The sequence below is a fragment of the Notamacropus eugenii genome, chromosome 1 (genome assembly GCF_028372415.1).
Source record: "Notamacropus eugenii isolate mMacEug1 chromosome 1, mMacEug1.pri_v2, whole genome shotgun sequence".
NCBI lineage: Eukaryota > Metazoa > Chordata > Mammalia > Diprotodontia > Macropodidae > Notamacropus > Notamacropus eugenii.
In genome coordinates this window covers 416,116,980-416,144,584 of record NC_092872.1, presented here as the reverse complement: position 1 = coordinate 416,144,584, position 27,605 = coordinate 416,116,980, and the positions used below count along the sequence as shown (strand labels likewise).

The following is a 27,605-nucleotide window of genomic DNA, read 5'->3' as shown; positions in this document are numbered from 1 at the left end:
ATGGATTCAGAGACCTGATGTTCCTAGATGGCTCTCCCTATGTATCTATTTTCTCCTGTATTGTGTGTTTTCCTGGAGAAGTCATGTGTGCTAGACTGTGCTGGGAACTACCCAAAGTGCGGAATATAGAGAGCTTGAAGGGTCTGGACAATGAAGACTTGGGTCATCAGGTCATGAGATCAGTAGTAGCTGCATCTTTGACCATACCCTTTGAGCTTTTTACAGCTCTCCTTTTTTATTAAAATATTCTATTTTACTTCATTTTCAGTTTCAAATTCTCTCCTTCCTCTCTCCTACTAATGAGAAGGCAAAAATACAAAACCCATTACAAATACGAAGTCATGCAAAACAAATGTCTGTCAGCTATTTCCTGAAAAAACAAAGAAGCAAGAAAAAGGAAAAAAAGAGAGAAAATAATCCTCAAACTATATTCTGGGTCCTCTCTCTGGAAGTGGATAGCATTTTCCATCATAAGTCCTTTGGAACTGTAGAGGGTTATTGCATTGATGAGGGTTACTAAGTCTTTCACAGTTGATTATATTTACAATATTCCTATTACTTTGTAAATTGTACTCCCATTTCTGCTCCCTTCACTTTGCATCAGTTCATATGAGTCTTCGCAGGCTTTCCTAGTACCATTTTCTTTACCACTTCCCCTGATATTTATCTAGATCAAATGGCATACGAACCTGATAGTCGAAGGTGGAAAAGCACCCACTGCTTTACTTTTATTCTATCATACCCATCACCCAAAAGGATGCCCATCATACAAAAATCCATATTTGGAAAGCACTGTCCAATAGAAGGTTGTTTGTCCATTCAAAAATTCTGTCAGATTTTGCCTGTAATTTTCTACCTGGGAGCAACCAAGTTTCTACTATTATGTAAGGAAAATTAGGAATAGTTAATACTGCTCTACAGAGATAGGGAAAGTTTCCCTGCATTTTTAAGGTCTGTAGAGTTGAGAGGAATAGGGAGACTCTGACTATGGCAGAAGGAGAACCTGGTGGAGAAACCAACTCTTCTCAGGGGCAGGTGTGGAAAAGGCCATGCTTAGAGGACTGAACAATGAGATATGGAAGTGAGGGGATCCCAGTGGAGCTATTTTCCTCAGTGGACTATGCTGGACAGTTATAACTAAGCTGTTTCCCTGCACCTGCTGACCCACACACTAGCACTGAGAGCTACCCTGGTTATTAGCACTGAATGACTGGCTAAGGATGACACAGAGGATATAAGGGGTGAGGGCCACGGGCCCAAGATCTCAGATGCAAGAGGCAGAAGCCCCTCTCAGCGCTTGTTTAGTGCCCATAGACAACAATTGAAAAAAAAGGAGGCCCCCCCCTCACCCAGTTTTCTTCCCCTGTATTTTCCCAGGATTTGGGGCAACAGGCTGCCTTCATGTTAAGGATCAGGGAAGATCCTGGAGGAACTGTTATCTCCTACCCCAGTCCCAGCACACAAAGCTCTGACCTTGCAGCCAACCTTAGAATCTTCTCATTAGATCATAATGCACATAATATAAGTACTCATTATATCATAGATCTAGAGCAAGATGAGATCTCAGAGATTATAAAACTGAGACTGTGGGAGGTGAAGGGATTTACTTCTATTTAAACACATAGTACATAGCAGAACCAGGATCTGAATTCAGATCTGGTTATTCTAAATTCAACACTCTTTCTACTGTATCATTTGCTACTCACTCCTTTCTTCCCTATGGCTTCCTTCCCAGCACCTCCTTCATGGTAGAGAGGGTCCTAGATTTGGCACTAGAAGGTTTAAATTCACATCTGTTGGGCACTTTAAGCCTCGGTGTCCCCCTTTGTAAAAGGCAGACAATGTACTTACACTGTATAACCTCACATGGTTTTAGGGAGGACAACACCAAACACACTGTAAAGGTCTATGGAAAGTTAAACTAGCTATTACTCCTAGGTGACCTCAAAGGCCCCTTCAGGTCTAGATGTGACTGCTCCTCTCTCCACCAATTCCCTCAGGTTTCCCTCCCTCCTGCCCCTCCTAGGGAGGTCACACCCAAGGGGTCCCCAGATGGTTATCACCTCTCACAAACACGTAAGTGCTCACTGCAGTGGTGCCCTCAATCCTGGCCTTGATGTATTTGTAGTAGCAGGTGTACGAGCCGGTGTCATTGGCCTGGGTCCTGGTCAGCACTAGCACCTTGCAGTAGGGCCGGCTGTCGGTGCCCTCACAGTCTTGTTCAGCTCTGCCCTCTGCTGGCCCCCCAGCTTTGCTCTCCTTGTCACCTTGTCTGGGTTCCTCCCAGCCCCGGGGCCACGCCCACTCCAGGGGATGCTGTCCTCTGGCATAGGGAGAGGAGAAAAGGAGAGTAGTTATGGGTTACCATGACAGGGACCATGCTGGACCCAACTTCTTTAGGGTGGAGGGGATGGGAAGGGCAGAGAATATGGGAGAGTTAAAGGGGAGGGATAAGAGACCCTGGCAACGGGACTAAGGAAAAGAGAGTTCTGGCACTTACCTGAGGAGACCAGAGGCCTAAGCTATGGTTGACAATGCTGAGCCTGGCCTGGGTGCCCGGCTCTGCTAGACAAGGGAGTTCTTTGTGGACTCATGTGGGAATGAGAGTCCCATATGGGAATGAGAGTCTCAAAATCCTCAGGCAGCTCTATAGGGCCTTGAGAGGGACCAACTATGCACCGGTATAAAAGTCTTTGGAGTCAGAGACTTCTAAACCAGATGATGGGGAGTACGGACTGGAGAAGAGCAAAACTCGTCAAAGTATTTAACACATGGGCTCTCCTGGACCAGGCCAACGGACACAATGTGGGGGCCAGAGGTGGTCTGTGAGATCCCAAGTAAGACATTTTCCCCTCCTCTCTTGGCTTCCTGACTTCCTAGGGATGATAGAAAAGCCTTGCCTCTCCAGCAAGGTTCCAAATGGCTGGGTTTAGGGCCTGCTAACCTGAGTACCCATTCACTTGGGTTCTGGGTGGCAAGGTTTTCTTTGTGTAGAAAAAATCACTGAAGTGCAGATAGTAAGCCTAGGTGCCTTCTGAGAGACATAGCACTTTGTACATCCAAAGTTTCCCTCCCATCACCCTACCCCCCATTAGCAGGTGTGTAATCCTGTATCTCCCCCACTGGGACTATGAGGTGGTGGAGAAACATTGTACAGTTGTACTTCTCTAAGGGAGGGCACTGATGAACAATAGTCGGGTAGAAAAAGGAGGGGATGGGAACTGGGAGGGGAGAGGGGTTCAAGGAAGAAGCTGAGTAATTCAAAAGTAGAATGCCTTGCCTTGAGTGATAACGGGTCCCCCCCTCACTGGAATCTTTCAAGACTAGTTGACCACTTGACAAGTATGCTACAGATGGAATTTTTGGTCATTAAGTTTCCTTGTAACTCTGAAATCTTGTGAAGGACATTTAGGTCAAGCATTACTGGAACTGAAGTAAGCTAAAGAAGGGACCTAAGAGGTCCCCTAGCACAACACTCATTTTATAGAGGAGGACTCTGAGGCCTAAGGAGGCTGATGCCACTGGAATTTGATCCCAACACTCTTTCCAGTGCGCTACTTGACTTCAATAGGAGAGAAGATGCAAGGAGATCACTTATTGCCCTGACTCCTTAACCTCAGTTATTCCATAGCTTTCTTGTTTGTCAGTAAAACTTGGAGATATTCTCAACAATCAACCAAACATTTATTAAGCACCTACTATATGCCAGGCATTGTGCTAAACTCTGGGATAAAAAGAAAGGCAAAAGATAGTCCCTGCCTCAAGGCAGTCTGGGCTGTGATTCTTTCAGGCCTAGGCATGGGTGAGGGTGGAAAAGGGAGGAAGGAGGCTGACTGAGCAAGGCAGACAAACCTGGGAGGCCAGAAGTCTTATCCTAATGGCAACAGGGAAGAGGAAAACCTCTTGGTATGAGTAAAAGTAGGCAGCTGCTTTAGGGACATCAGTAGGCCATTCAATGGGGCGAGGAAGGCAAGAGAGTGCCTGGGGGTGGGCATCCCAAGGAAACAGCCCAGAGGAAGATTTGAAGAGAGGACTTCACTTTGGATCTTGCCTTTGAATTCAGAGCCTTGTATAATTTTAGTCCCTACCCCATCAGACAGGATCATATCTTTTCGTAGTTATCAGTCAAAAAACACTTATCAAGGCCTGACTCTATGGCAGACATTGTTCAAGGAAATGGAGACACAAAGACACAAGTGGAATGCTCCTTGCCTTCAAGGAGGTTACATTACATCAAAGAACAGTGTGTGTGTGTGTGTGTGTATGTGTGTGTGTGTGTGTGTGTGTGTGTGTGTGTGTGTGTGTGTGTGTAAATGCAGGATGAATAAGACAGTTTAAAGAGGGGGTCAACTAGCAGCTGGGAGATGAGGGAAGGCTTCTTGTAGAAGGTGGGGCAATCTGGAAGGAAAGAAGTGATTCTATGAGGCAAAGGTGAGGAGGAAGTGCTGCCCAGGTGGGGACCACCACTGCAGAAGCAGGAGAAGGATTATCATGTGTGAGGACAATAAGAAGGCCTGTTTGGCTGGACTACAAGAGTCAAGAAGGGACATAATGTATAATAAGCCTAGAAAGGTAGTTTGGAACCAGGTCACCAAGGGCTTGAAAAGTCAGACAATGGCCTATTGTATACCATTCTTCACTGCACACTAAATTGGACCACCTTCTGTTCCCTGAAATTTCCCACCTCTGTGTCTTCGCTCACATTCCTTATGCCCTTTCCTGACCTGGCATTTAAAGCCCAATTTAAATCATCCTTCCTCCATGAAACGTTCCCAATCCTTCTTGTCAGTTACTGTCTTCCCTCAGTATTGCATATGACATATTATTGTACTCTCTGAAATACGTATAGATTTATTTGGACCAGACCCATGATTTCATTGGCATAAGGAAATTCCCAGGAAGGAAACCCTCCTATATAGATTGTCCCCTTTCCTGTAGCATATAATTTTAGAGAGTTGTCTGGGGAAATGGGGGGATAAGTGACGCCCAGGGTCACACAGCCAGTGTGTGTCAGAGGTAGCACCTGGGTTCAGTCTAAGGTTGTTTCTTTATCAGAAGATGCTGTCTACTTATGATGTAATATTACGTTTTACTGTGATCTGTGCTTACTTGCATCTCATCTCCTCTCCGAGACATTACTCAGTGAATGGGTGGGACCATGTTTTATCTAAACTTTGTACATCTCCTAGCAGTACATTCATCCTTAACATGCTGTTCTGTACCCAGTAGGTGCTTAATAAATGTTACAGAATTATAATTTATATTTGTCTATATCTATGGCATATTCTCCCAGGGAGCTCCCTGGGGACAGAGACTATGTCTTCTTTATCTTTTGTCCCTTGACTTGCTTCTTAAAGAGGCTTATTCACCGAATGGGTGTATCACAGTCAAAGTGAGTACCTGATAAGACCTTAGCCTAAAAGGACCAGGGTCTCCCATTGCATCCTGGGCCATCTCTAGTCATCCTGATGAATATCAGGCCACTGGACCCAGATAGCTCTGGAGGAGAAAGTAAGGCTGGTGACCTTGCACAGCCCTCTCTCCCTCAAATCAAAGTCAACTGCAAATCATGTCACCACTTTCTTGATGTCATGGTCCTCTTCTAGAATGAAGGACAAACACAACCTCTCCTGGTCTAGTGCCCAGAATAGGGTTCTAAACACAGTCAGTGCTCAGTTGATACTTGCTGAATGAATGATTCATTGGGGGAAGGAATTTCTTTCTGAAAGATACCTACCCATGAAGAATCAATGGAACAATCAACCTACAAACACTGACTAAGTGCCTAATATGTCCTAGGCTCTGGAGATACAAAGACAGAAGTTACACTGCCCCTGTCCTCAAGGAGCTTACATTCTATGGGGTGGGGGAGGGGGAAAGGAGATAAGTAGGAATCACATGTACCTATATGGGTCTATACAAAATAAGTAAAAGATATTTTGGGGAAAAAACACCAGACTTGGGCGGGGGAGAGGGGAATCAGGAATGGTCTTGAGTAGAATTGAGGGGGGATTGGATTGAAAGGACACTAAATTATAGGTGGCAGAGGAATACTTCAGGACTATAGGGAGTCTATGAGAAAGAGGTTGGTGAGGTTTTACTAAAGGGCATCTAAGAATCTTACCCCCAAGGTTTTCACTGCCTCAGAGGGAACCCCCCCCCCCCTTCAGAACAGAGGGCAATAGAAAAATCTCCAAGAAACATACAGCTTCTGTCTAGTCTCATATGTGAATAATTCGTTAAAATTAGAGATCTCCTGTTAGTTTACATCTGATAGGGTATCAACTCACCGAGGGCAGGGATTGGTTTCATTTAACTCTGCATCCCTGGCACCTAATAAATGCTTGTTGAATGTGGGATGAAAATTGAGGAAAGATGATTTATTCTGGATCCAGAGGGACAGCTCACAGCACCTTGAAATGCAGCCCAGAGTAGGATCAACTAGTGAAATAAGTGACTGTCAGACCTGTAACATCCCCGAATATCTCAGAGGAGGCAAAGCAAAGACTTACTTAACTTTGTGCTGCTTATTGCTGCTGTTCAGTCATGCCTGACTCTGTAACCCCTTTTGGGCTTTCTTGGCAGGGATACGGGAGAGGTTTGCCATTTCCTTCTCATTTTACAGATGAGGAAACTGAGGCAGAGAGGGTTAAGTAACTTGCCCAAGGTCACACAGCTAGTGCGTATCTGAGGCCAGATTTGAACTCATGAAGATGAGTCTCCCTGACTCCAGGCCCAGTGCTCTGTGCACTATGGTGCCATTGAGCTGTATTGTTTAACCACACCTTAATCCCCTCCCCATGGTATCCACATAGCCTTTCCACTGGCTGTCTCCTATACCTGGCACTCTCTCCTTCTCCACCTCCTAGTTTTAAGATTCAAATCAAGTCCCACCTTTTATGAGAAGCCTTTCTCAATCCTCCTTCATACTAATGCTTTCCCTCTATTATCTCCAATTGATCCTGTGTGTATATAGGCCTTTGCATGTTGTCACCCCCATTAGGGTGTGAGCTCCTTGAGAGCAGGAACTGTCTTTTTGCCTTGCTTTGTATCTCCACCACTTATCACAGTACTTAGTGCATAGTAAATGTTTAATAAATGGGAGCTGATAGACCCATCTGCCCTCCTTAGGAGGTGTGGCTGGTCCTCACATTAAAACCCCTAATCCACATGTTCTTAACCTGGGTTCTACAGACCCCCAAGGGGCCCATGGATTGATATTTCAGGGGTACCATGAACTTATGTGGGAACCTATGCAAATCACTCAGACTCAGTTTCCTTATATGTAAAACGAGGGGGTTGAGTCTGATGGCTTCTAAGGTCCCTTCTAGGATCCCATGATCATATGACAAAGTGGCAAAAATAGCTGTGGGTAGGGAGAGGTTGGTCTGGTCTCCAAATAACTTCAAGATGGGGGTTAGGAGGGAGTAGGAAAGATGGGTCTGGATACAGGGACACAGGCCATGGCAACTGTGATGGAGGAGTCTATAGCAGGGGTGAGGAACTTGTGGCTTCCAGGCCACATGTGGCCCTTCTACGTCCTCAAACACAGCTCTTTGACTGAATTCCAACTTCATAGAACAAATCTCTAGCCCCAGTATAGCTTAGAGTCACAGATCACAGATTTACAGCTGGAAGAGACCATAGAGGTCCAACCAATCCAATTCTTCATTTTACTGATGAATAATTGAGACCGGCAGCAAATGCCAGAGCTAGGATTTGAACAATGCCATCAAGCTTTTCCCTGAACCACATCACAATCCTTGACCTCAGTGCCTGCCTGCATTAGCCGGTGTTGGAAGGAAGCCTGTCTGGAGGGACGGAAGGTCTTAGAGACTTCTGGCCTGTGCAGCAGAGAGTTCTTGAATGCAGTCAGGTTAGGAACCCTAAATGCCCAGTTCCATTTCCATTTCCATGAGCTCCAGAGACATCATTTCTATGAGAAACTTGAGACCTCAGGCCACTTTACAACTTTCTCTCTGTTAGTTTCAGTTGTTTGTTTCTCCTTAGCTTTGATTATGAGTAGGGGAAAGGGGCATGCTGGAAACCTTCACCTCATCCAGCATGGGGCAGGGATGGGGATGGGGACCAGTAAGTGGTGGCTGGCTGAGTGGGAGCCATTTCCCTGGCAGACAGGAGGATGAAGTATTTCTCTGAGGAGACAGCCTGATGAGGGGCTGAGACATGCTCCCCCAGGAGGTCCAGATGCTCACTCCACCTGAGGACACACCAACATTAACCCCTCCATGGAAGCTCAATCCTGGGATTCCCCTTCCCCAGGTCTCAAGATTCCCATCCACCCTCCCCATGGTGAGATCCAGCCTTCCTCCTTCATAGAGATGGGAAGTGGTCAGGATGATTGGGCCTGAACTCACGGGAGAGTCTTTACCTGCAGGTGATGGCCAGGGTATCCTGAGCGTCAATCACGTACTCCTCTTCTGTTATGTTCAGGGTTGGAGGAGTCATAGAATAGGTGCTGACAAGGCCTGGGGGTGAAGAGTGTGGGAGGTGGAGAAAAGGGGAAAGGGAAGGTCAGTTTGAGGCTCAGATTGGGAGACAATAACTTCATGGAATTTAGATCTGGAAGAACCTAGATCATTTAGTCCAAAGGTATCAGATATGTGGTCCACTCGCAACATTCCCAAGCATGACCCAAGCCAGGTTAAAATATAATTAGTAAATATTTAACAAAATAAATAAAAATACAACAAAATATTGACAATATAACCTTTTAAACCTAAGTCAATATGCGAACCATAGACATCACTGCCTGTGGTTTAGTGGCCGCTGTTTTTGAGTTTGACACCGCTGATAGAGTCTAGTTTCCTAATTTTGTAGGCAGAGCAGGGCTTGGTCAGGATTCTGCGATTTCACAAATGTAGGGTCTCTCTCCAGCCTCACCCCACCCCCATCCATGGATGCAGATCTGAAAATCATTACCTTAAAGAGCTGCCTCAGACGTGAAGGGTTAAGGGACTTGCCAGCATCGCTCAGCCTTTAGATGCTAAAGGTAGGAACTGAACCCAGGTCTTTCCTGATTTCAAGATAAATTCTATTCACTTTTTACCACTGTCTCTCCCCTAACCAAATAAATGAAACTGCTGGTCTGAGAGCTTAAGCAACATGCCCAAAGTCCTAAGTAGTAAAACTGGAATCTGAACTCCAGAGATGGCATCCATTTCTGCTCTCAATGACTGCACAGAGGGCACCACCAGTGGCTGGGAAGTATCACATCTACTTTTTTTTTTTTTGAGGCAATTGGGGTTAAGTGATTTGCCCAGGGTCACACTGTTATTAAGTATCTGAAGGCCACATTTGAACTCAGGTCTCCACTGTGCCACCTAGCTCCCCTTGTTATCCACTTTTTTCAGAGGCTTCGGGCTGGTTCCATCAGCGTTTGGAGGGCATTTAGTGCTAAAGTAAAGGCTTGCTCTCCATGAAGGTAACGACTGTGATAATGATGAGGAGAACTGGCAGTTATCTTTGTATAGCTTTGGGGCCATTAAAGCATTTCCATATTTTATAGACTTTGACTTTCACAATAACTCTTTGAGGTAGGTGCCATTACCATTTCCATTTTATAGATGAGAAAACAGGGTGAAAGAGTGATTTATTTGTTCAAGGTTATCCAGTGTCTGAGTCAGAATTCAAAGCTAGGTCTTTCTGACTCACAAGTTCAGCCCTTCATGCACTTTTCTCACTGCCTCTCAGACTGACTAGGAAGTCAGTCACACACTGATCCCATACTCCAGTGACAAGACAGACCCCCCCTGGACCCAGCCACATGTTGACCTCTAGAAACCCCGCTGCCTCCCTTGGAGATAAGCAGGTAGAGATAATGAAAATGAAGATGAGCGAATGACACCCATGAGAAGAAACAGAATTGCCTATGCCTTTCCTATCCAGCCCTGAGGGAGGATGGGGGTACGCCTGTGGGGTGGAGGAATGGGGTAAGTGTCATCTCTCAGTGAAACTCCTAAGTCAGCAGGAACTGATGGGTAAACATCAACATGTCACAATACCAACATATGGAACCATGCTGTTGTTAGCCTCACTTACCATCATCAGAAAGATATAGCTGTCATCTCACCAGGCCACCTGACCATTATATGTGATTCTTGCTTTTTTTTGGCCTTCATATCTGACATACCCCTCAATCTCCACCCTCAGAATGACAGATTTAGGCTTTCAGAGTTGGATGGCAACTTTCAAGTTCATCTTCTCATTTTCTTCTTTCTCTTTCCCCCCTTCTTTTCTTCCTTCCTTCTTTCCCTCACTTTCTTCTCTCCTTCCCTCCCTCCCTTCCCTTCTATTCCTGTCCCCATCTCCCCCCCCTTCCCTTCCTCTTTCCTTTTCTATAATCTGTGTTCCATGCCACCACTCTACTGAAACATTCTTACTACTGAGCTCTTCAAGCCTCAGTCTGACAGTCTTTTCTCATTCCTCATTCCTGTTTACCTCTGCAACTTACTGTTGATTACCCCCTACTGGGTTCTCTTCCTTTATTTAGCTTCCGTGACACTGCTCCTACACATCCTTCTTCTCTGACCATGCTCAGGCTCTTTTGCTGATTCTTTATCCTCTTACATGAGTAATACCCAAGGCTCTCTTCTATGCACCCTTCTCTTTTTTCCTTTTGCTATTATTCCTTCTTGTAGTTTTTACCATTACCTCTTTGGAGATGGCTCTAAAGTCTATAAGTCCAACCTCACTTTCCCCTGAGCTCCAATTCTTCATCTATACCTAGATGTTTTACCTGAGTCTTAAGCTCATTATATTAAAAACTAGACTCATATTCGGTGCTCCAAACCTAGCCTTCCTCCTAATTTTCCTACTGCTGTTCATGGTACCAATAACCTTTCAATCCCTCAAGTCCAAGGCCTTGAGTTTTCTTTGATTCCTCCCTCTCCTTCACCTTCCACATCCAATCAGTTGCTAGGTCCAGTCTACGTAACCTTCCCATCTCCTCCATTTGTTTCCTTCTTTCCATTCACATGGCCATACCTACTAATTCAGGGCTTATTACTTCACACCTAGATTACTCTAGGTTTCCCTGCCTCCCATCTCTTTCCTCTTCAATGCACTGAACAAGGAGAATAATCTGCCAGAATAATCTTCCTGAAACATAGATAGGGCCACAGCAGTCCTCTGAAGAGGAGGAGGAGAAGATTGGTTGGCTTGCCTTTGGGAAGTGACATGGTACTTTTAAAGATCCAAACCTTCTCTGTGAAACAAAGGTCATTTTTAAAAAATGGCAAGTCTTATAGTGATATAGTTTGGATACAAGTTGATGTCACAATCTCTGGAGAATTCAAATTGCAACATTTTAATTTTCCAGGAGAAAAATTTTTTTCACCCAAAAGTTACCGTAGAAGTACAGGTGGAAATGAATGGTTTGTATTTCCATTAGAATGGAAAAGCATTTCTTGAGTACTTATTACACGCAAAACACTATGCTAAATGCTGGGGATATAAAGAGTCAAATGAGACAGTCTCTGATCTCAAAGAGTTCACATTCTAAATGTGGGGGAAAACATGTATATGGAAGGTTAAGCTGGGAAGCAGATGGAAAGGCCTAGTGGCCCAGGGGGTTTAGCAGCAAAGGCAGATGTCCAGTGCTCCTTAGGTCTGGTGGCAGGGCAGATGGTTAGGTACAGTGCTCCTCCCTTCTCATGAGAAGGATTGTGGTTGGTGAACCCAACCACAATGGGTAGGAGGAATAGCATAGAAAATATCAAGGAAATGTATTACTAGAAAAGGAGGTGAGGCAGCTTCATCACAAGGGTGAGGGAAAACCAGTGGATGACTGTGTACTCCTTTGGATTCCACACAATGTCAAGAGATCTTGCGGAAAGGGTTAGCACACTGGGTGGGCCCCCAGTGGCGGATTTATGGGAGGAAATGGACAAGTCACACAGGATGAAAAGGCGTGGATGGATTTCAATTGGCGCTGGTAGAAGGATGAGATCACGCATTTACTGAAGTACTAAGGTTCCCCTTTGCCTACACAGATCCAGGCTCCTCAGCCTGATATTTAAATCTCTTCCTAAACTGGCTCCAATCTACCTTTGCAATCTTATTTCACATAAGTCTTCTTTATGCACTTAGCTAAGCTGGACTAAGTCCAGCTAAGTTGTTCTAATCTCATTCTTCAGATCACAGATTTGGAGTTGGAAGTACCTTAGAAGGTATGGACAAGTGGCTGTCCTTTCCTTCCTCAATGCATGCACTCAGGTTTGTTTTCCAAGCCTAGAACACTGCCCTTCCATGACTGTCTACTGAAATTTTCGTCGTCCTTCAGTACTCTTGGCAATCTCATGCACTCTCATCTGAGCCTCGGTGGCTCAGCTCCCCAGTATGGACCTGAACCAAATTAAAAAGCAATTGGGGAATATTTAGCAAAATAAATAAAAATACAATAAAACAAAGATAACATTACATTTGAAAGCTACGTCAATATGCAGCCTACAGGGATCCTCAGGTACAGATTAGTGAGCCCATTTCTATTTGAGTTGGACCCTACTGATCTACAGGAAGCCTTCCTGGACACCATCCAGCTAAAAGAGATGTCTCCCTTCTCATGTTTCTTAGAGCACTTTGCTTGGATTGTTTTTTCTTTGCATCCTAGAATTCAGTACAGTGTCTAGAAAAGAGTGTTTAATAAATGTTCATCGATCTATTGCCCTCATCACTTTCTATCTTGTATCATACCTATTTTAGTACCTGTAATATGCGTCCTATCAGGCTGTAAGTCTCCTGAGAGCAGAGGCTATGTAATTTTGCACCTTGGTATTCCCAGCCCTGTATAGGATCTTGCACAGAGTAGGCACTTAATAAGTGTTTACAACGAATTAGACACTAAGTCCAACCTCCTACCCAGTACAAAATTGTCCTCTACATCCTCCTTGATACAGTTGTCCAGTTTCTAGTCAAATTCTTCCAGAGACAGGGAACTCACTACTTTACAAAAGCAACCCACTCTATTGTTGAAAAACTTTAATTTGTTGGGAAATTTGTCCTATAACTAGTGGAAATCTATCTTCCTATAATTTCTTCCCATGGCTTTAGTTCTATTTTGGACCAAACATAATAAAATAAGTTTCTCTTCCATATGAAGCCATGGTGTTTCCAGGAGAGGAGAAGCTAGGCAACTTAAGGGTATGTTTGGGATCCCTAATTCTTCTCTGACCCTCTATCTCCCCACCCCAACCCCTTCATTTAATAGCTACTAGTGCAAGAACCCAGATGTTGAGAAACCTGAAGAAATATTGGGCAGCCTTTGACTCTGATATCATGTTTGGCTATACATCCTGGGGACATTAGTAATAGAGGGAAAAGCAAATGTACAAACACATTTTTAAGGATCACTTTGCATGTGTGTGTGTGTGTGTGTGTGTGTGTGTGTGTGTGTGTGTGTGTGTGTGTGTGTGTATGTGCGTGTGATAGCAGAGGACTGGAAACAAAATAGGGGTCTGAGTATTAGGGAATGCTTGAATGAACTGGGATATGAAGGTCATAAAAGACTACTGAACTTTCAGCAATGTTGAGCATGAAGACTCCAGAGAGACTTTTATGATGTGATACAGTGAAGTGAGCAGTACCAAGAAAACAATTTACACAAAGACTACAACGGCACAGAAAGACATCAAAAACTTGATGAGTTAGGTGAGCATGGTTGCCTGGAGATGACTGCCGCTAAAACCTTTGGCAGAAAGGTGGCAGACCACAAGCATGGAATGAGGCCCCCCTGACCAATGTGCTGGCTTGCCTTGCTTAACTGTACTTCTTTGGAACAAGAGAAGATTATTGGGGGTTGGGGTAGGGAGAGGATACAGGCAGGGGTGTGCTAGAGCCAGTTCTTATATGCTTTCAATTGTTACAGATGTTGTTCAATCACTTTTCAGTCACGTCTGACTCTTCATGATCCCATTTGGAGTTTTCTCAGAAAAGATACTGGAGAGGTTTGCCATTTCCTTCTCCATCTCATTTGACATATGAGGAAACTGAGGTGAAGTGACTTGCCCAGGGTCATACAACTAGTAAGTATCTGAGGATAGATTTCAGTTCACAAAGATGAGTCTTCTTGACTCCTCCTGGGCCATCTCCTTGCCAATGGCACTCTCAAGTGCCAATTGTTAAATTTTCACTTACATTTACACCTTGAAAATCAGCAAATGCTATGAATCAGGGTTTGGTTTATTGTTTTGTTGATATCCATGATTTAAGAAAGGGATGGGGAAAATGCTAATAATTTGGATTAAGCTTAAAAGTATGACATGTGTACAATTTTTTCCCCCCAGAAAGGTGGCTGTTAAGCATTTATAAGTAAACTACTGGCTATAGGGGCAGTAATATTGGTAAGGGACAATACTGATTTTTTAAAAAAAGCATCAAGAATTTTTTTTAAAAAAAGGAAATAGTGGGAATAGGTCTGAGATTTGTGACTGTAGCACAGGTGTCACACTGAGAGCGTCCTTCTCTGTGCCACCAGAGAAGAGAGACTGAGTCTCAAAGTGAGCTATTCAAACCCACATCACCCTTTTAGAAAACAACATTTGAAAAGAACAAGTATTTATAAGACCAGGTGCCATTCCCAAATAGCAACATGGTCAAAGGATATGAACAGGCAGTTTTCAAAGGAAGAAAACCAAGCTATCAACAGTCATGTGAAAAAATGTTCTTTGAGTTCTGCCTGACACCCATCAGACAGGCAAAAATGACAAAAGAGGAAAGTGACAAATGTTGGAGGGGCTGTGGGAAACCAGGCCTTTAACACACTGCCGATGGAGCTGTGAGGTAGTCCAGTCACTCTGGAAAGCAATTTGGAACCATGCCCAGAAAGTCACCAAACTGTGCATATCCTTTGACCCAGTTTCATCACTATTAGGTCTATATCACAAAGAGATCAAAGAAAGAGGAAAATGATATATATGTGAAGAAATATTTATAGCAATTCTTTCTGGGGTAGCCAAAAATTAAAAACTAAAGAGGTATGCTATTGGAGAATGGCTGAAGAAACGACAACATGTGGATATAATGGAATATCACTGTGTCCTAAGAAATGATAAAATGGACAATTTCACAGGAAACTGTGAAGGTCTTTATGAACTGATGCAGACTAAAGTGAGCGGAATGAGAACAATTTATACAATGAAAACCACATTCTAGAGAAAAACAACTGTGAAAGACTTGAAGATTTCTTATCAACACAAGGATAAACTATGAGTCTAAAAGAATGAAGGTTAAACATGCTGCTCATGTCGTGACAGAGGAACTTGAAAAGCAGAGAGACACACTTTGGGATGTGGCTAATTGTGGCTAATGTGGGAATTTGTTATTCCATATGTACTGCTTGCTTAATTCCTGCGTGTGTGTGTGTGTGTGTAGGTGGGGGTAGTGGAAGGGACAGATTAAAAAAACAACAACTTGTTACTTGAAAAATAAAAATAACAAACTATTTTTAAAATAAGTAAAATATAAATGTATATTTATATATAATATATATAAAACACAAATATATAAAAATAATAAATATAAATAAAAAATAAAAATAGCAAATTATTTTTCAAAGTGCAGGGCTGGTTAGGCTGGGGTTGAGGCCAGTCTGGGGACAGGTTTTGTCCCCCTGTGGCCCTAAGCTAGCCCCAGCCCCCAGACAGGCCAGTCTTAAACGTGGTACATGTTTCCTCTTTTTTTCCCATTGTTTTACCATTTCCTTCCCCAACATGTCTGGGGCATTGCCTAACCCCCTCACAAAGCAGCCTCGCTGGGGTGGTCTCTTCTGCCCCTGATAGACACTAGTCCTGCCCCCTGTTCCAGTACCAAGAGATGCCAGTTGGGCTGTACTATATCTGGTCACTGAGCAGGGATGAGAAGCAGGCACAGGAGGAGCTGGGGACAGCCCCAGAAATAGGAATAAAGGGCACCTGTGTGAGCACTGGTATCACTGATCTGACTTCCATCTGAATCTGGGTGTTCCTAAAGGATCATCCATCTAGAGCTGGAAGAACCTCTGTGGCCACCTAGTACAACCCTCCTCATTGCAAGACTGAGGAATTTGAGGCCGGAGGGGTTAAGTGATTGACCAAGGCCTCACAGGAGGTAGGGGGCAGAGATGGAAGTTGAACCCAAGCCCTCTGACTCCAGAGCCATGGACCATGCTATCTTTCACGAAAACACAGATGTATTTCAGTTTGTTGTCCAGTCGTTTTTCAGTCACGTCTGATTCTTTGTGACCCTATTTGAGATTTTCTTGGCAAAGATACTAGAGTGGTTTGCCATTTTCATGTCCAGCTCATTTTACACATAAGGAAATTGAGGCAGACAGGGTTAAATGACTTGCCCAAGGTCACACAGCTAGTAAGTGTCTGAGGCCAGATCTGAACTCAGCAAGATGAGTCCAGGCCCAGCCCTCTGTGCACTACTACATCCCCTAGTTGTCCCTTGTATTTGGATGCATGTATGTTATAGATGACCTTGTGTTTCTTGAGAATAATACAGGTAACAAGTGAGGGAGGGTGAGAAAATGAGGGAGAACTATCTTTCTACGGTGAAAAAAAGAAAGATTTGGTCTGTAGGCAGAGTGACAGGAGGGGAGGAACTAGCAGGAGCAACAAAGGGCTAAGGAACTCCTCTCCCTCCCTTCTGGGAGTCCATATAACACAGGGCAGCTTGTTTGGGAATAGGGCAGGGGTAAGGTGGGGGTGAGGACACAGGAGTGAGGACGTGGTGTCAGGCACAGTGGATGAAGAGTTGGACTTGGAGCCAGAAGACCAGGGTTCAGATCCCACCTCTGACACTTACTAGCTGTGTGACCCTGGCCAAGTCACTTACTTTCTCTAAGTTTGCAAAATGAAGGAGTTGGATTAGATGTGTTCTAAAGTGTCTTCCACCTCTAGATCTGTGCTCTTATGACACAAGCCTTTATCAACCCTTGGAATTACCTGATGGGCATTTAGAACCTCTCTATTCCTGCTGTCCAGCCTTGTCACACATAGCTCTCTTTCATGAATTTAACCAAATGAGTCTTTTTGCTCTCTCTCTTTCTTCTCTCTCTCTTTATCTCTCTCCTTCTCTCTCTCTCCCTTCCATCTTTGTGCCTTTGCATAGTCTTCCTCCTCACTTTTGACTCTTTAAATCCCATTCCTTGTTTCCTTAAAAATTTAACACCAATCCTATCTTCTGAGTTCTTTCTGATCTCCCCCAATGCTGGTGCCCTCCTTTTCTAATTACCTAGTATTTATGTAATGCCCCTTTGCAGCACCACCATTCTCCCTTACATTTATTTGCAGGTCTATATTTCTAACGTCATCATATATGTACATGCTGTCTCCTCTGGGGGAATGTAAGCCCTCTGAGAACAAACTGTTTCATTTTGGTCTTCGTATCTCTAAGGTCTAACACAGTGCCTAGTGTATAACAGGTTCTTAAATGTTTGTTGATTGATTGGTTGGCTGTAGACAGCAGACACTGGTTTCTTCTCTCTTTTGGGCACATTCTCTTCCACTCTGGCTTGGAGAGCAGGGAGTGATCTCACCTACAGACTGTCCCAATAAACATGATTGGATCAGCATTTCCCCCACCCAGAGGAAAATAGAGATGGAAGTGGGGCTCCCAGGTGAGGCCTCCAAGAGTGTTGAAAATAGTCACCATGGGCAGATGACAATGTAGAGGATAAATCCTCTATAGTCTGTCCATCCATTCATCCCAAATGTATGGCAAAATGGGGGAGGGGGCATTGCCGGGTGGGTAGAGGTGACAGAAAAGCTCCAGGGGGCAGGTTTGGGCCTGGGGTTCCTGCAGATGTATCCTGCCTGGGACCATCCCCCAGACAACAGGAAAGGGAAGGAGGGCTCAGGCCGGATGGGCCACACCAGAGGCTGCTGTCCCCAGGTCCTGGCCCCAGCTAAGCAGTCACTGTCCTCAGTGTGGATGGGATAATCTGCTCCTCAGAGGGATGCAGTCCTGCTGTGTATCCCTCTTCCTGGGGACAACCCAAGCCTTTGGGAGAGGAACCTGGGTTCTACCAAACTTCCTAATGATGTCCTTCTCCCCACGTTTCATCTCCTGCCTCATGCCCTGATCCCATAGGTGAACTCCGTTTGGGGAACTGTCTGAACCTGGGAAGGCTCATCCTAGTAATTTGTATTCATTGTAATCATAGGGTCATCAATACAGCAAGGACCTCAGGCACCATCTTTACCAACTTTCTCATTTTACAGAGGAGGAAAGTGAGGGCTGGGGAGTTGTGTCTTGACCAGATGGAATTTGAACCCAGGTCTGCTGACTCCAGAATCAGTGCTTTTTCTACTATACCAGTTGTTTCCACTATGGGGAGCTTAAGAAGTGTCTGTTTTGGGGATGGGGAGAGATGAAATTCTTTATTTCCCCCTTCCCCCTACTCTCACCTCCCAACTTCCTTCAAGATGGTTTTATGTTCTGGAATAATCCCTGATCTGCCTCCTTCTATCACCTCCTGCCTTCCCCTGTGATCTAAGACCTTCAGTCCATCTCCTGGCTGTGACTTCTATAACATCCCTCCTGGGCACAGGCCAGTTGTTTCCCTGGAGGATAACAGAGTCTAGTGGTCCCGACTCAGAAGCCTCAGTGTCAGCCTCCTCCACAGCTGCCAGGATTTCCTGCACCCTTCCTATGCTGATTGGGGCAGGAGTTACTAGGGGAAGAGACCACCTGGCCCTCGGGAAGCACACAGGACTGAGATGGACACAGCAGGTCTATATTCATCCTTTGACCTTGTATAGCCCCTAAGTGACATACTTTAGGAAACTGGGAAATGCTGACCATCTGATTCTTCGGCCCCTGCTTCCAGACTGCTGATCAGCTCTGGAACAAGTCACGGAATTGAGCAGAAGGCCTATTATCAATTTATGGTGCACAAGCTCAGCTGGGTCCCTACTGCTGCCCGCCAATCCATTCATTCTTTTTACTAATTCCCTCTTATTTTTCACTGCACCCCATTATGAGTAGCACAGTGTAGGAGAATGAGCCCCGGAGCTGGAGTTGGAGGACCTGGGATCAAATCCTCCCTCTGATACTTATTATCTCTGTGACTTTGGACAAGTCAGCTACACTCCCTGGAGGGTTGGATTACATGGCTTCTGAGGTCCCTTTCAGACCCCTCTTCCTATTCTAAGCCCTCTCTAGATCCCAATCCAATCTGGCAAACGTTTCTTATTCCCGAATCCCATAATTATCCAGATGACCTAGATTCCTTCTTCACCGGGAGGACTGAAGTCATTTGATGCAAACACCCTCAGCTTCCCTCCTTTGCTCCTCAGAATTCCTCAGCAGAATCATAGCATCACAATGCCTCTCCAGTCTCTTTCCCAGGCCTAGAGGATGAGGCATTTCTACTTCTCACTTAAAGGGACCTGTGTCTTTCATCCCAAACCCCACCTGCTTCATTGAGCATTTTATTTTAGCAGATGTCAATCTTTTCTCTTACCTCTTCAACCTCTCCCTTTTCACTGGTTCTGTACCCCGCCCTCCGACTTCAAATATAGTCTGTTCAGTCATTCTAGTCATGTCCAACTCCTTGTGACTCCATATAGTGTTTTCTTGGCAAAGATACTGGAGTACTTTGCCATTTCCTTCTCCAGCTCATTTTACAGATGAGGAAACTGAGGCAAACAGGGTGAAGTGACTTGTCCAGAGTCACACAGTTAGTAAGGGTCTGAGGTTGGATTTGAACTCAGGAAAATGAGTCTTCCTGACTTCAGACCTCATTGCACCACCTAGCTGCTTTCAAATACGCTGAGACCCTCTCAATTTTACAAGAGCCTTTCTTCGACCCATCTATCCCATCCAGCTGTCATTCTCCTTTTTCTCCCCTTCATGGCCAAACTTCTTGAAAATGTTGTTTACGGTCAACGTGCCCATTTCCTCACCACCAATGAGGAATTCAACCTTTTACAATAGTCTTCTCCACTCCACTCTCAGTCAGCAAGTCCAATGGCTTTGTTTCTGTCATCTTCCTTAAACTTGCTGCAATGCTGAACAGCCCTCAGTATGGAGGAAGAGCACTGGACTTTGAGTTAAGAAGACCTAGGGTCAAGACCTGCCCCTGTTGTCAGTGTGACCATGGGCAAGCCGAATGTCTTCCCAGGCCTCAGTTTCCTCATATGAAAAATCAAGAGTGCAAAGTTGCCTTGATGGCTCTGGGGTCCCTTCCTGCTCTAGATTTATGATCATTTGCCTCTTCCAGGAATCTTCTCTGATCCCCTCAGTCAGCACTGATCTGGTCTTCTCTTGGGAGGGAGCATTTGATATCTATGTGTGTGTCATATCCCTATACTAGAATATAGGCTCCTTGTTTCTCGTCTAGACTTTTTATCTCCCCCAGGGCCTAGCCTGGTGATGAGCATGTGGTAGGCACTTAATATTTGCTAAACTGGAGTAAGAATGGTACACAGAGGACTCTCTGACCTCTCAAAAAGAAACATCAACCTTTCTCTCCCATCTTAAGCACATCATACTTGTCCTACAAGCCCCAGGTCAGCCTTCCCTCCCCCAGCAGGTTTCTTTCTTTAGTCACTTCCACTAATTATGATCCCTCCCTAAGCAGACCATATAGAGACACAATGCGGCATGGTAGATCCAGGGCTGGATTTGGGGTCAGAGGACCGAAGTTTATATCCTGGCCCTGCCATTAACTACCCCTATGCTTTTAGAAATTCTCACCCTCTTTGAGACTCAGTATCCTCGTTTGTAAAGAGAGCTGGTTGGGTTAGATGACCTCTAAGTTCCCTTATGTACGGAAATCTATGATCAAAGGACTTAGAGTCAAGGTACCTGCCACTAATTTCAGATATAAACTTGGACAACCCTCTTCCTCACTAAAAGCCTCAGTTTCTTCTGTAAAATGCAGAACAATCCCTGACCTATCAAATTTTTATTGGGCTGTTGTGACAATCCAGTGAGATCCTAGACAGAGAAAGTTTTGTAACCATAAAATACTCCCAAAATATGAGTTGTTTTTGTTATTATGAGAACCTAAAAAGAATCAAGAGAAAGACTGTGGTCAGACAGAGGATGTGACTGGCTAAAGATGGCCTTTAAGGGACGATTTATAGGATTTCAGAGCTAGAAAGGTCCTTAAAGGTCTAAGGCCCAAAGAGGTGAGAATGGCCCTGGCCCAGGGTCACAGAGGGAATAAATAACAGAGCTGGGATTTGAACCCAGGTCTTCTGATGCCAAATCCAGCATCCTTCCATTGTACCATGTTGCTCCCTCATTTTACAGATAACAAAACTAGAAACCAGAGAAGTGCTGGGATCATTTATTTGGTGTTGGAAGGTCATAGGGTCATATATATATGTATACTACATACACCTGTTTAGTTAAGGGACCTTAAAGGTCATTTTGTCTAAACCCTTCATCCTATAGATAACGAAACTGAGGCTCAGAGAGGAAGTGACTTGGCCAAAATCACATAGTTATCACATGTCAGAGTCATAATGAGATCCCTTTTAACTCAGATTCTGTAAACACAGGTCTTCTGACTCCAAGCCCAGCGATCTTTCCACTATACCTTAGTATTTCTCCATCCAGAGGCACAACATGGTGCTGTCTGTGGTCATATGGAAGTGGGACCTTGTCATTGAAGGGGAGGAAATCTGGGTCTTAACCAAGGGACTCTAGGAGGATCCTGCCCTGGAAGGCTATTTACTCCCTCTGGCGTGGTGCGGGAGGCTACTTTGGAAGGGAAAGGGGGAAGAAGAAAGGAAAGCCATAGCAAGGCAACACCCTGGCTACAGATTTGGCTTCTTCCTTTAGTTCCCACAGGCATGGGAAACCAGAGTGATCTGAAAGAGATAATAGTAGGGAAAAGGGAGCATCAGGCAAGGCCTGTTAAATGACATGGAGAGATAGTAAACAGCTGTTCTGAATGCCCACTGAAGACAGGTAAGAGGAAAAAGAATTGCATTATAGTAGGAGAGACACAGACGTGACACTAGGAAGAAAAGTTCACTTAGTAGGGTGAGATGTTAGAATATTACCCAGGGAGGTTGTGCTCTCGTCTATGGAGTACAGGCACCCCTCAGTTATGAACACAGCTTCTGGACAGCCTAAATCCATGTCTATATCTATCTATATCTAATCTATAGCCATACAATCTACATACGTATGTATATATATAAAAATATATAGATGCATACACATGTATTCTTCCCCCCCACAGAGTTGTAGATATCCATTTGTTTACTATATATACCTATTTACTCAACAGACCTTAAAAATCATTGTGTCCATTCCCTTCATCTTATAGATAAGGAAACTGAGGCTCAGAGAGGGAAGTGATTTGCCCAAAGTGAAGACATATATGTTGTATATGTATATATTACACACATATGTATTACAGATACATGTCTGTGTGTATACACACATGTGTATATGTTTATATGTGTATCTATTTATATCTGTGTCTATATAGCATGTGTATGTACCATCTAAAGGCAGGAGGGAGAAACTGTCAGTCTTCAAATCTCTTCCCCTCCATCACTTTTCTTCCCCTTCCCTCCTCCTCCTTCTCCTTCTTCTACCACTCCCAATTCACCAGTTCTGCCTCTGTTGACCTCATTCTACACATTCAGTCTCTTTAGTACTTACATCCTATCTAACCCCGTTTGTCCTCCTCTTTTTCTTTATCCTAATTTCTTTCCCTTGTTTCCTCAACCACTCACAAGCTAAATTTGAGAAGTCAGCATCAAGGAAGAGGAAAGAAAGGAGTTTTGAAGGAAGTGTGACATAAAAATGACCCACAACCAACTACTGCTGAGCCCTAGAAGAGGTTAAAAAGGCTTATGAATGTAATGGAATGTTATCTTAAAATAACAAGGGATGAGTATGGAGAACTGTGAAAACATGGGTGGACTTGCATGAACTGATACAGGGGGAAGAAAGCAGAACCAGAAGAAGAATATATATATAATGACTGACATGATAGATGAAAACAACACTAAAAAGCAGCTGAAATAAATAAGGTTAATTGCAATGATTGGTCTTAGTCCCTGAGAAGAGCTGATGAAATACATACCCCTGGTCTCAGTAAAGAGATGGATATTAATATGAGTTTAGAATGCTGTAAACACTATAAGAGAGTTTGTATCAATTTTACTTATGATGCCAGGGATATTTTGGAAAATGAGGGTGGTTCAAAAAACAAAAAGTATCAATAAAAGTTGAATTTGTTATCATTTTAAAGAAGACTCTAAGTTTCCTTTGGAAACTTCACACAAGTCTCTCCTTAAGCAGACTCAGATGGAGGGTCTTTCATGAATTCGTTGTGTGACCGTGGAAAAGTCATTTCACTTCCCTAAATCTCAGTTTCTTTTTCTGTTAAATGGAGATAATAACACCTATACTACCTACTTCACAAAGTTGTTCTGAAGAAAGCATTTTGCAAATTATAAAGCACTGTAGAAATACACAATTATTGTTATTATTTCTTGAAGTAATAAATTTCTTTAAAGTTTCATCCAGACCAGAAGTTGGCCCTGAGTTCTCAAGAGCTGTGCTAGAGGAGGGTAACCTATGATGCGGCATAGAAATCTGGGAGGTCTAAGAATACAAGTCCTTTTCATGCCTAATTCATCTCTAAATTGGTGACGGTCTGTATAGGATAGGTAGTGATTGTTTAGGGATTTTTAGAATCACATAATCACAGAACACCAAAGCTGAGGGGATGTTAGAACCCACCCAGGACAACTTCTTCATTTTTCAGATGGAGCTCGGAGAGGGGAAGACCTTAGCCAAGGTCACAAGGCCAGTCAGCAAGGCAGAACTGAAGGTTCTGGACTCCCAACTTAGGGCTCTTTCTGGATACCATCATACTACAGTTAGAGGTTACCTTGTGCCAAAGTAGGGTAAAGGACCAGATGGTTTGTCATAGTTCTTCACACCCTGACACTCTGAGGACTGGCTATGTCTACTCTGCTCCAAGATTTACCACCAAACTCCATGAGGAAAGCCCATCCTTTCTGTGGGTCCCTATCTCTTTTTTGTCTGTTTGTCCCGCTGCTCCCTCAGCAGGAAGCTCTCTCTCATCCTCATTCTCCCACCCTCTGCCAGTCTTCCTGTTCCTCCTGCCAGGCAGACCTGGCTTTTTCCTTTGCATTCTGTCCCTTGATGCCTCCCTCCCCAATTCCTCTCCCCATCCTAGCTTGGGGGGTGGGGAAGAAGAGACTGAGCCAGCAATAGCCCATCAGGATAGACAGTGTCTATACAGAGGTCAGCCAGGTCACCGTGCAGACCTCTTCTCCCATCTGTGTTGTCCCTGCCCAGCCATTGCTCCCCACATGGCTGTGTTCTACTCCCCTGCTCGAGGTGGGGTGGAGGCCACCCTCATCAGGAACACAATCAGCTTCATTCCAGGCCAATAAGTTGGGGGTGGGGGTGCGGGGGAACCAGTCTGGAGCTGTTTAGAGCCCAGGTGTGTCCTCATTCTGGGAACTAAAACTGAATCCTAGCTGGAGGGGACAGAGGAAACTTGCACCAAATTTCTCAGCCCTTGAGTCAGGACAGAGAGATGAGACCAGGGAGAGTTGCAAAGAGCAGCTGTTTTGTACAAGAAGGGGGAAACTGTGAAATAATGGTCTAGACACTTGGGAAAGTCATTATGCTGGAGGCAGAGACCAATTTTCCTGGTCTCCACTGAGAAGAGATGGGTTGAAATTGCACTGGATGGGGACATAAGGAAGACATGAGGAAGTATTTCCTGACCTGTGCATGAGACACTCCAACACAGGATAACTTCTCATTGACTGGGATGGGTTATTAAGTAAAACCCTTAATGGAGGCAGAGGGCTGACCTATAATAGTAGCATCTGGCGTGAAGTCCAAGAGAGGGAAAGTGTCCTGGACTTGAGCCAGTCCTGGCTATTCCTTCCTCCTGGGCCAAAGAGGAGACCTCCCTCAGGAGGGAAGGGCTGGAAATTCTAGATTCCAGAGGCAACATCACGTAGCAGGTGGGGGAAAAAGGTACAAAAGCAAACTCTTACATTATTGGTGGATGTGTGAACAGGTGTAATATTTTGGGAGAGAAATCTGATATATGAGCTGACCACAAAACTGATCTATCATAGAATCAGAATTAGAAGGGATCTCAGAGATTAAATAATTCAGCCTTTTATGGATGAGGGATCTGAGGCCATAGGAAGTTAAATAACTCACTCAAGGGCATACCAATGGTAGGCATCAGAGGCAGGATTTGAACCCAGGTCCTTTGACTCCAAAGCCACTATTTTTCCTTTATTTTATAAATGAGGAAACTGGAGCTAACAGATATTAAGTGATTTGTACAAGAAGTGAGTGGTAGAGCTAAGATTTTAACTCAAGTCTTCTGATTCCCCAGGGAAGTCTCTTTCCTTCATTTTATGGAAGAGGAAACTCGGACCCAGAGAGGTTAGGTGATTTACAAAAGCTTGCTGAGGAGATGAAACTTGAACCCAAGACCTCAGAGTTCAGACTCAATACTTTTCCCCCTACATCACACTGCCTTTGTTTGGATAATGGATCCCATTATTAGAACTATTCCATAAAGGACGTTATTGACTGAAGAGGAAAAAAGACCTATTTATGCAGAAATATTTCTAGCAGCTTATCCAGTATTGATAGTAGCAAAAGAAACCGGAAAAAACCTAAAAGTCCAGACTTTTAACAAAATGTCAGTAGTTCCTAAATGATTACCTGTAGGATAAAATACACATTCCTTCTGCTTGCCATTTAAAGTCCCTCACAATTTGACTCCTACTTTTCTCTCCAGAATGATCACACATTTCTCCCTGTCACATATGTTGTATTTCAGCCAAATCAGCTTCCTTGCATTTAATTGAATGCTACATTCTTAATTCCCTTTCCATGGTTTGATATAGGCTCTTCCCCTGCCTGGAATGTTCCCATTCAGGCATCACCTCAAGTGCTTAATCCCTATAGGAGGCTTTTCTTAATTCTTCCAGTTTTTAGGGCTCCCCTTTGCCCATCAAAATGCCTTTCTACTTATTTTGTATTATCTTATCTGTGTACCTACTGTTTTTCCCAAGTGGTAAGCTCCTGGAGGGTAGGAACTGGCATGTTCTCTTTTCTGTACTTCCATGCCTAGCACAATGCCTGATGCAGAGCGAGAACCTGGTAAGTTCTTGCTGCATAAATCTGAAAAATTTTTTGAATTAAATAAAAATCTCAGTGTAGTGACGTTCTATTGCGCCATTAAATGGCAAATATGAGGAATACAAAGAAATATCTGAAGACATGAGTGGAAAAGGGCAAAATTAGAATATGCTTATTCACTAGAATGATATCCCAAATACAATATCACGAGTGAAACATTCTAATACTGTAGGCAGAAAAGGAATCGGGAAAGCTGAAGGGAAAATATTGGTACTGTTATTGTTCAGTCAAAGATTTTTTAAAAATCAAAATAGACATAGGTTGGAGTTTATCAGGGATTTTAGTTATTTTGTTTAATTGATTGTTGGCATTTGTTGAGACTTGTTTTTACTAAGAAACTGTTAGTGTTGTCATTTTACAAAAAAGGATTGTTGGCTTAGGAGTCAGGAAACCTGGATTTGGGCATTAGGTTTGCCACCAACTTCCTGTGTGACTTTGTGCAAGGTGCTTTCCTTCTCTGGGCATCAGTTTCCTCATCTATCAAGTAGGGATAGTGATCTTCAACCTCTACTCCACTGAGGGTTTTGATGGGATTTACATGAGCTAATGGATGGGGAAAAGTGGTTCATCGATTGTAGAAGCATCAGGGTTGTAAGGGGCAGCTAGGTGGTGCAGTGGATAGAGCACCAGTGCAGGAGTCAGGAGGACCAGAGTTCAGATCTCACCTCAGACACTTGACACTCACAAGCTGTGTGACCTTGGGCAAGTCACTTAACCCCAATTGCCTCATCCTGGGTCATCTCCAGTCATCCTGATGAATATCTGGTCCCTGGATTCAGATGGCTCTGGAGAAGTGAGGCTGGTGACCTGCACAGCCCTCCCTCACTTAAAACAAAGTCAAGTATAAATCATGTCATTATTTCTCTGATGGCATGGTCTTCTTTGGCCATGAAGGACGAATATACATCAGCATTGTAAACGTTGCTGGGACCTGGCAATGCTACTATGAAGTTGTAAAGGCTACAGTTGTAAAGTTTTGCTATTATAAATCTGTAAAGGCTAAGTGAGGCTTGTCTCTACAGAGCCTTCCCTGTTTTCCTTAAGGTATGAGGTTTGATTCTGTCGGTGGACCATACCTAAAGGGTCCAGGAGCTGTGGGGGCCAGTCAGCCAAAGTTCCTGCTATTTGTACCAGGAGCCTGGGGGTCGATCAGACTGGGCTCACCCACAGCTCTATCGAGTGTAATTCTCAGGAATGAGTCCTAAATGGACAACCAAATTGGGAAAGCTCAGCCTGCAAATGCTAATGCTTCTTCATAACCTCACAGGCTTATCAGAGGCTGGGGGGAGGATGGGGAGAGGGGAAGATTGCTTCTTGGAAGGTCTCTGGATCCCTAGTCAGGAGCCCTCAGGTGGCAGGGCTGCCTGCATCTGAGACTTCAGGAACTTCTGGTTAATAGGTACATCCAGATGTTGGGC

General features: G+C 44.2%; 1 protein-coding gene across 3 annotated transcripts in view; it reads right to left on the bottom strand.

Moving 5' to 3' along the window:
* The window catches only part of FLT4 (fms related receptor tyrosine kinase 4), a 103,844-nt gene that overhangs the window by 52,508 nt on the left and 23,731 nt on the right, over positions 1-27,605 (bottom strand). For all 3 annotated transcript variants that reach the window (XM_072631233.1, XM_072631231.1, XM_072631232.1), the window contains exons 2-3: positions 8,390-8,486; positions 2,064-2,323 (exon numbers count right to left, since the gene is read on the bottom strand). In XM_072631233.1, coding sequence (XP_072487334.1) covers positions 2,064-2,323; positions 8,390-8,486 — 357 coding nt within the window. The remainder of the gene's footprint in view (positions 1-2,063; positions 2,324-8,389; positions 8,487-27,605) is intronic.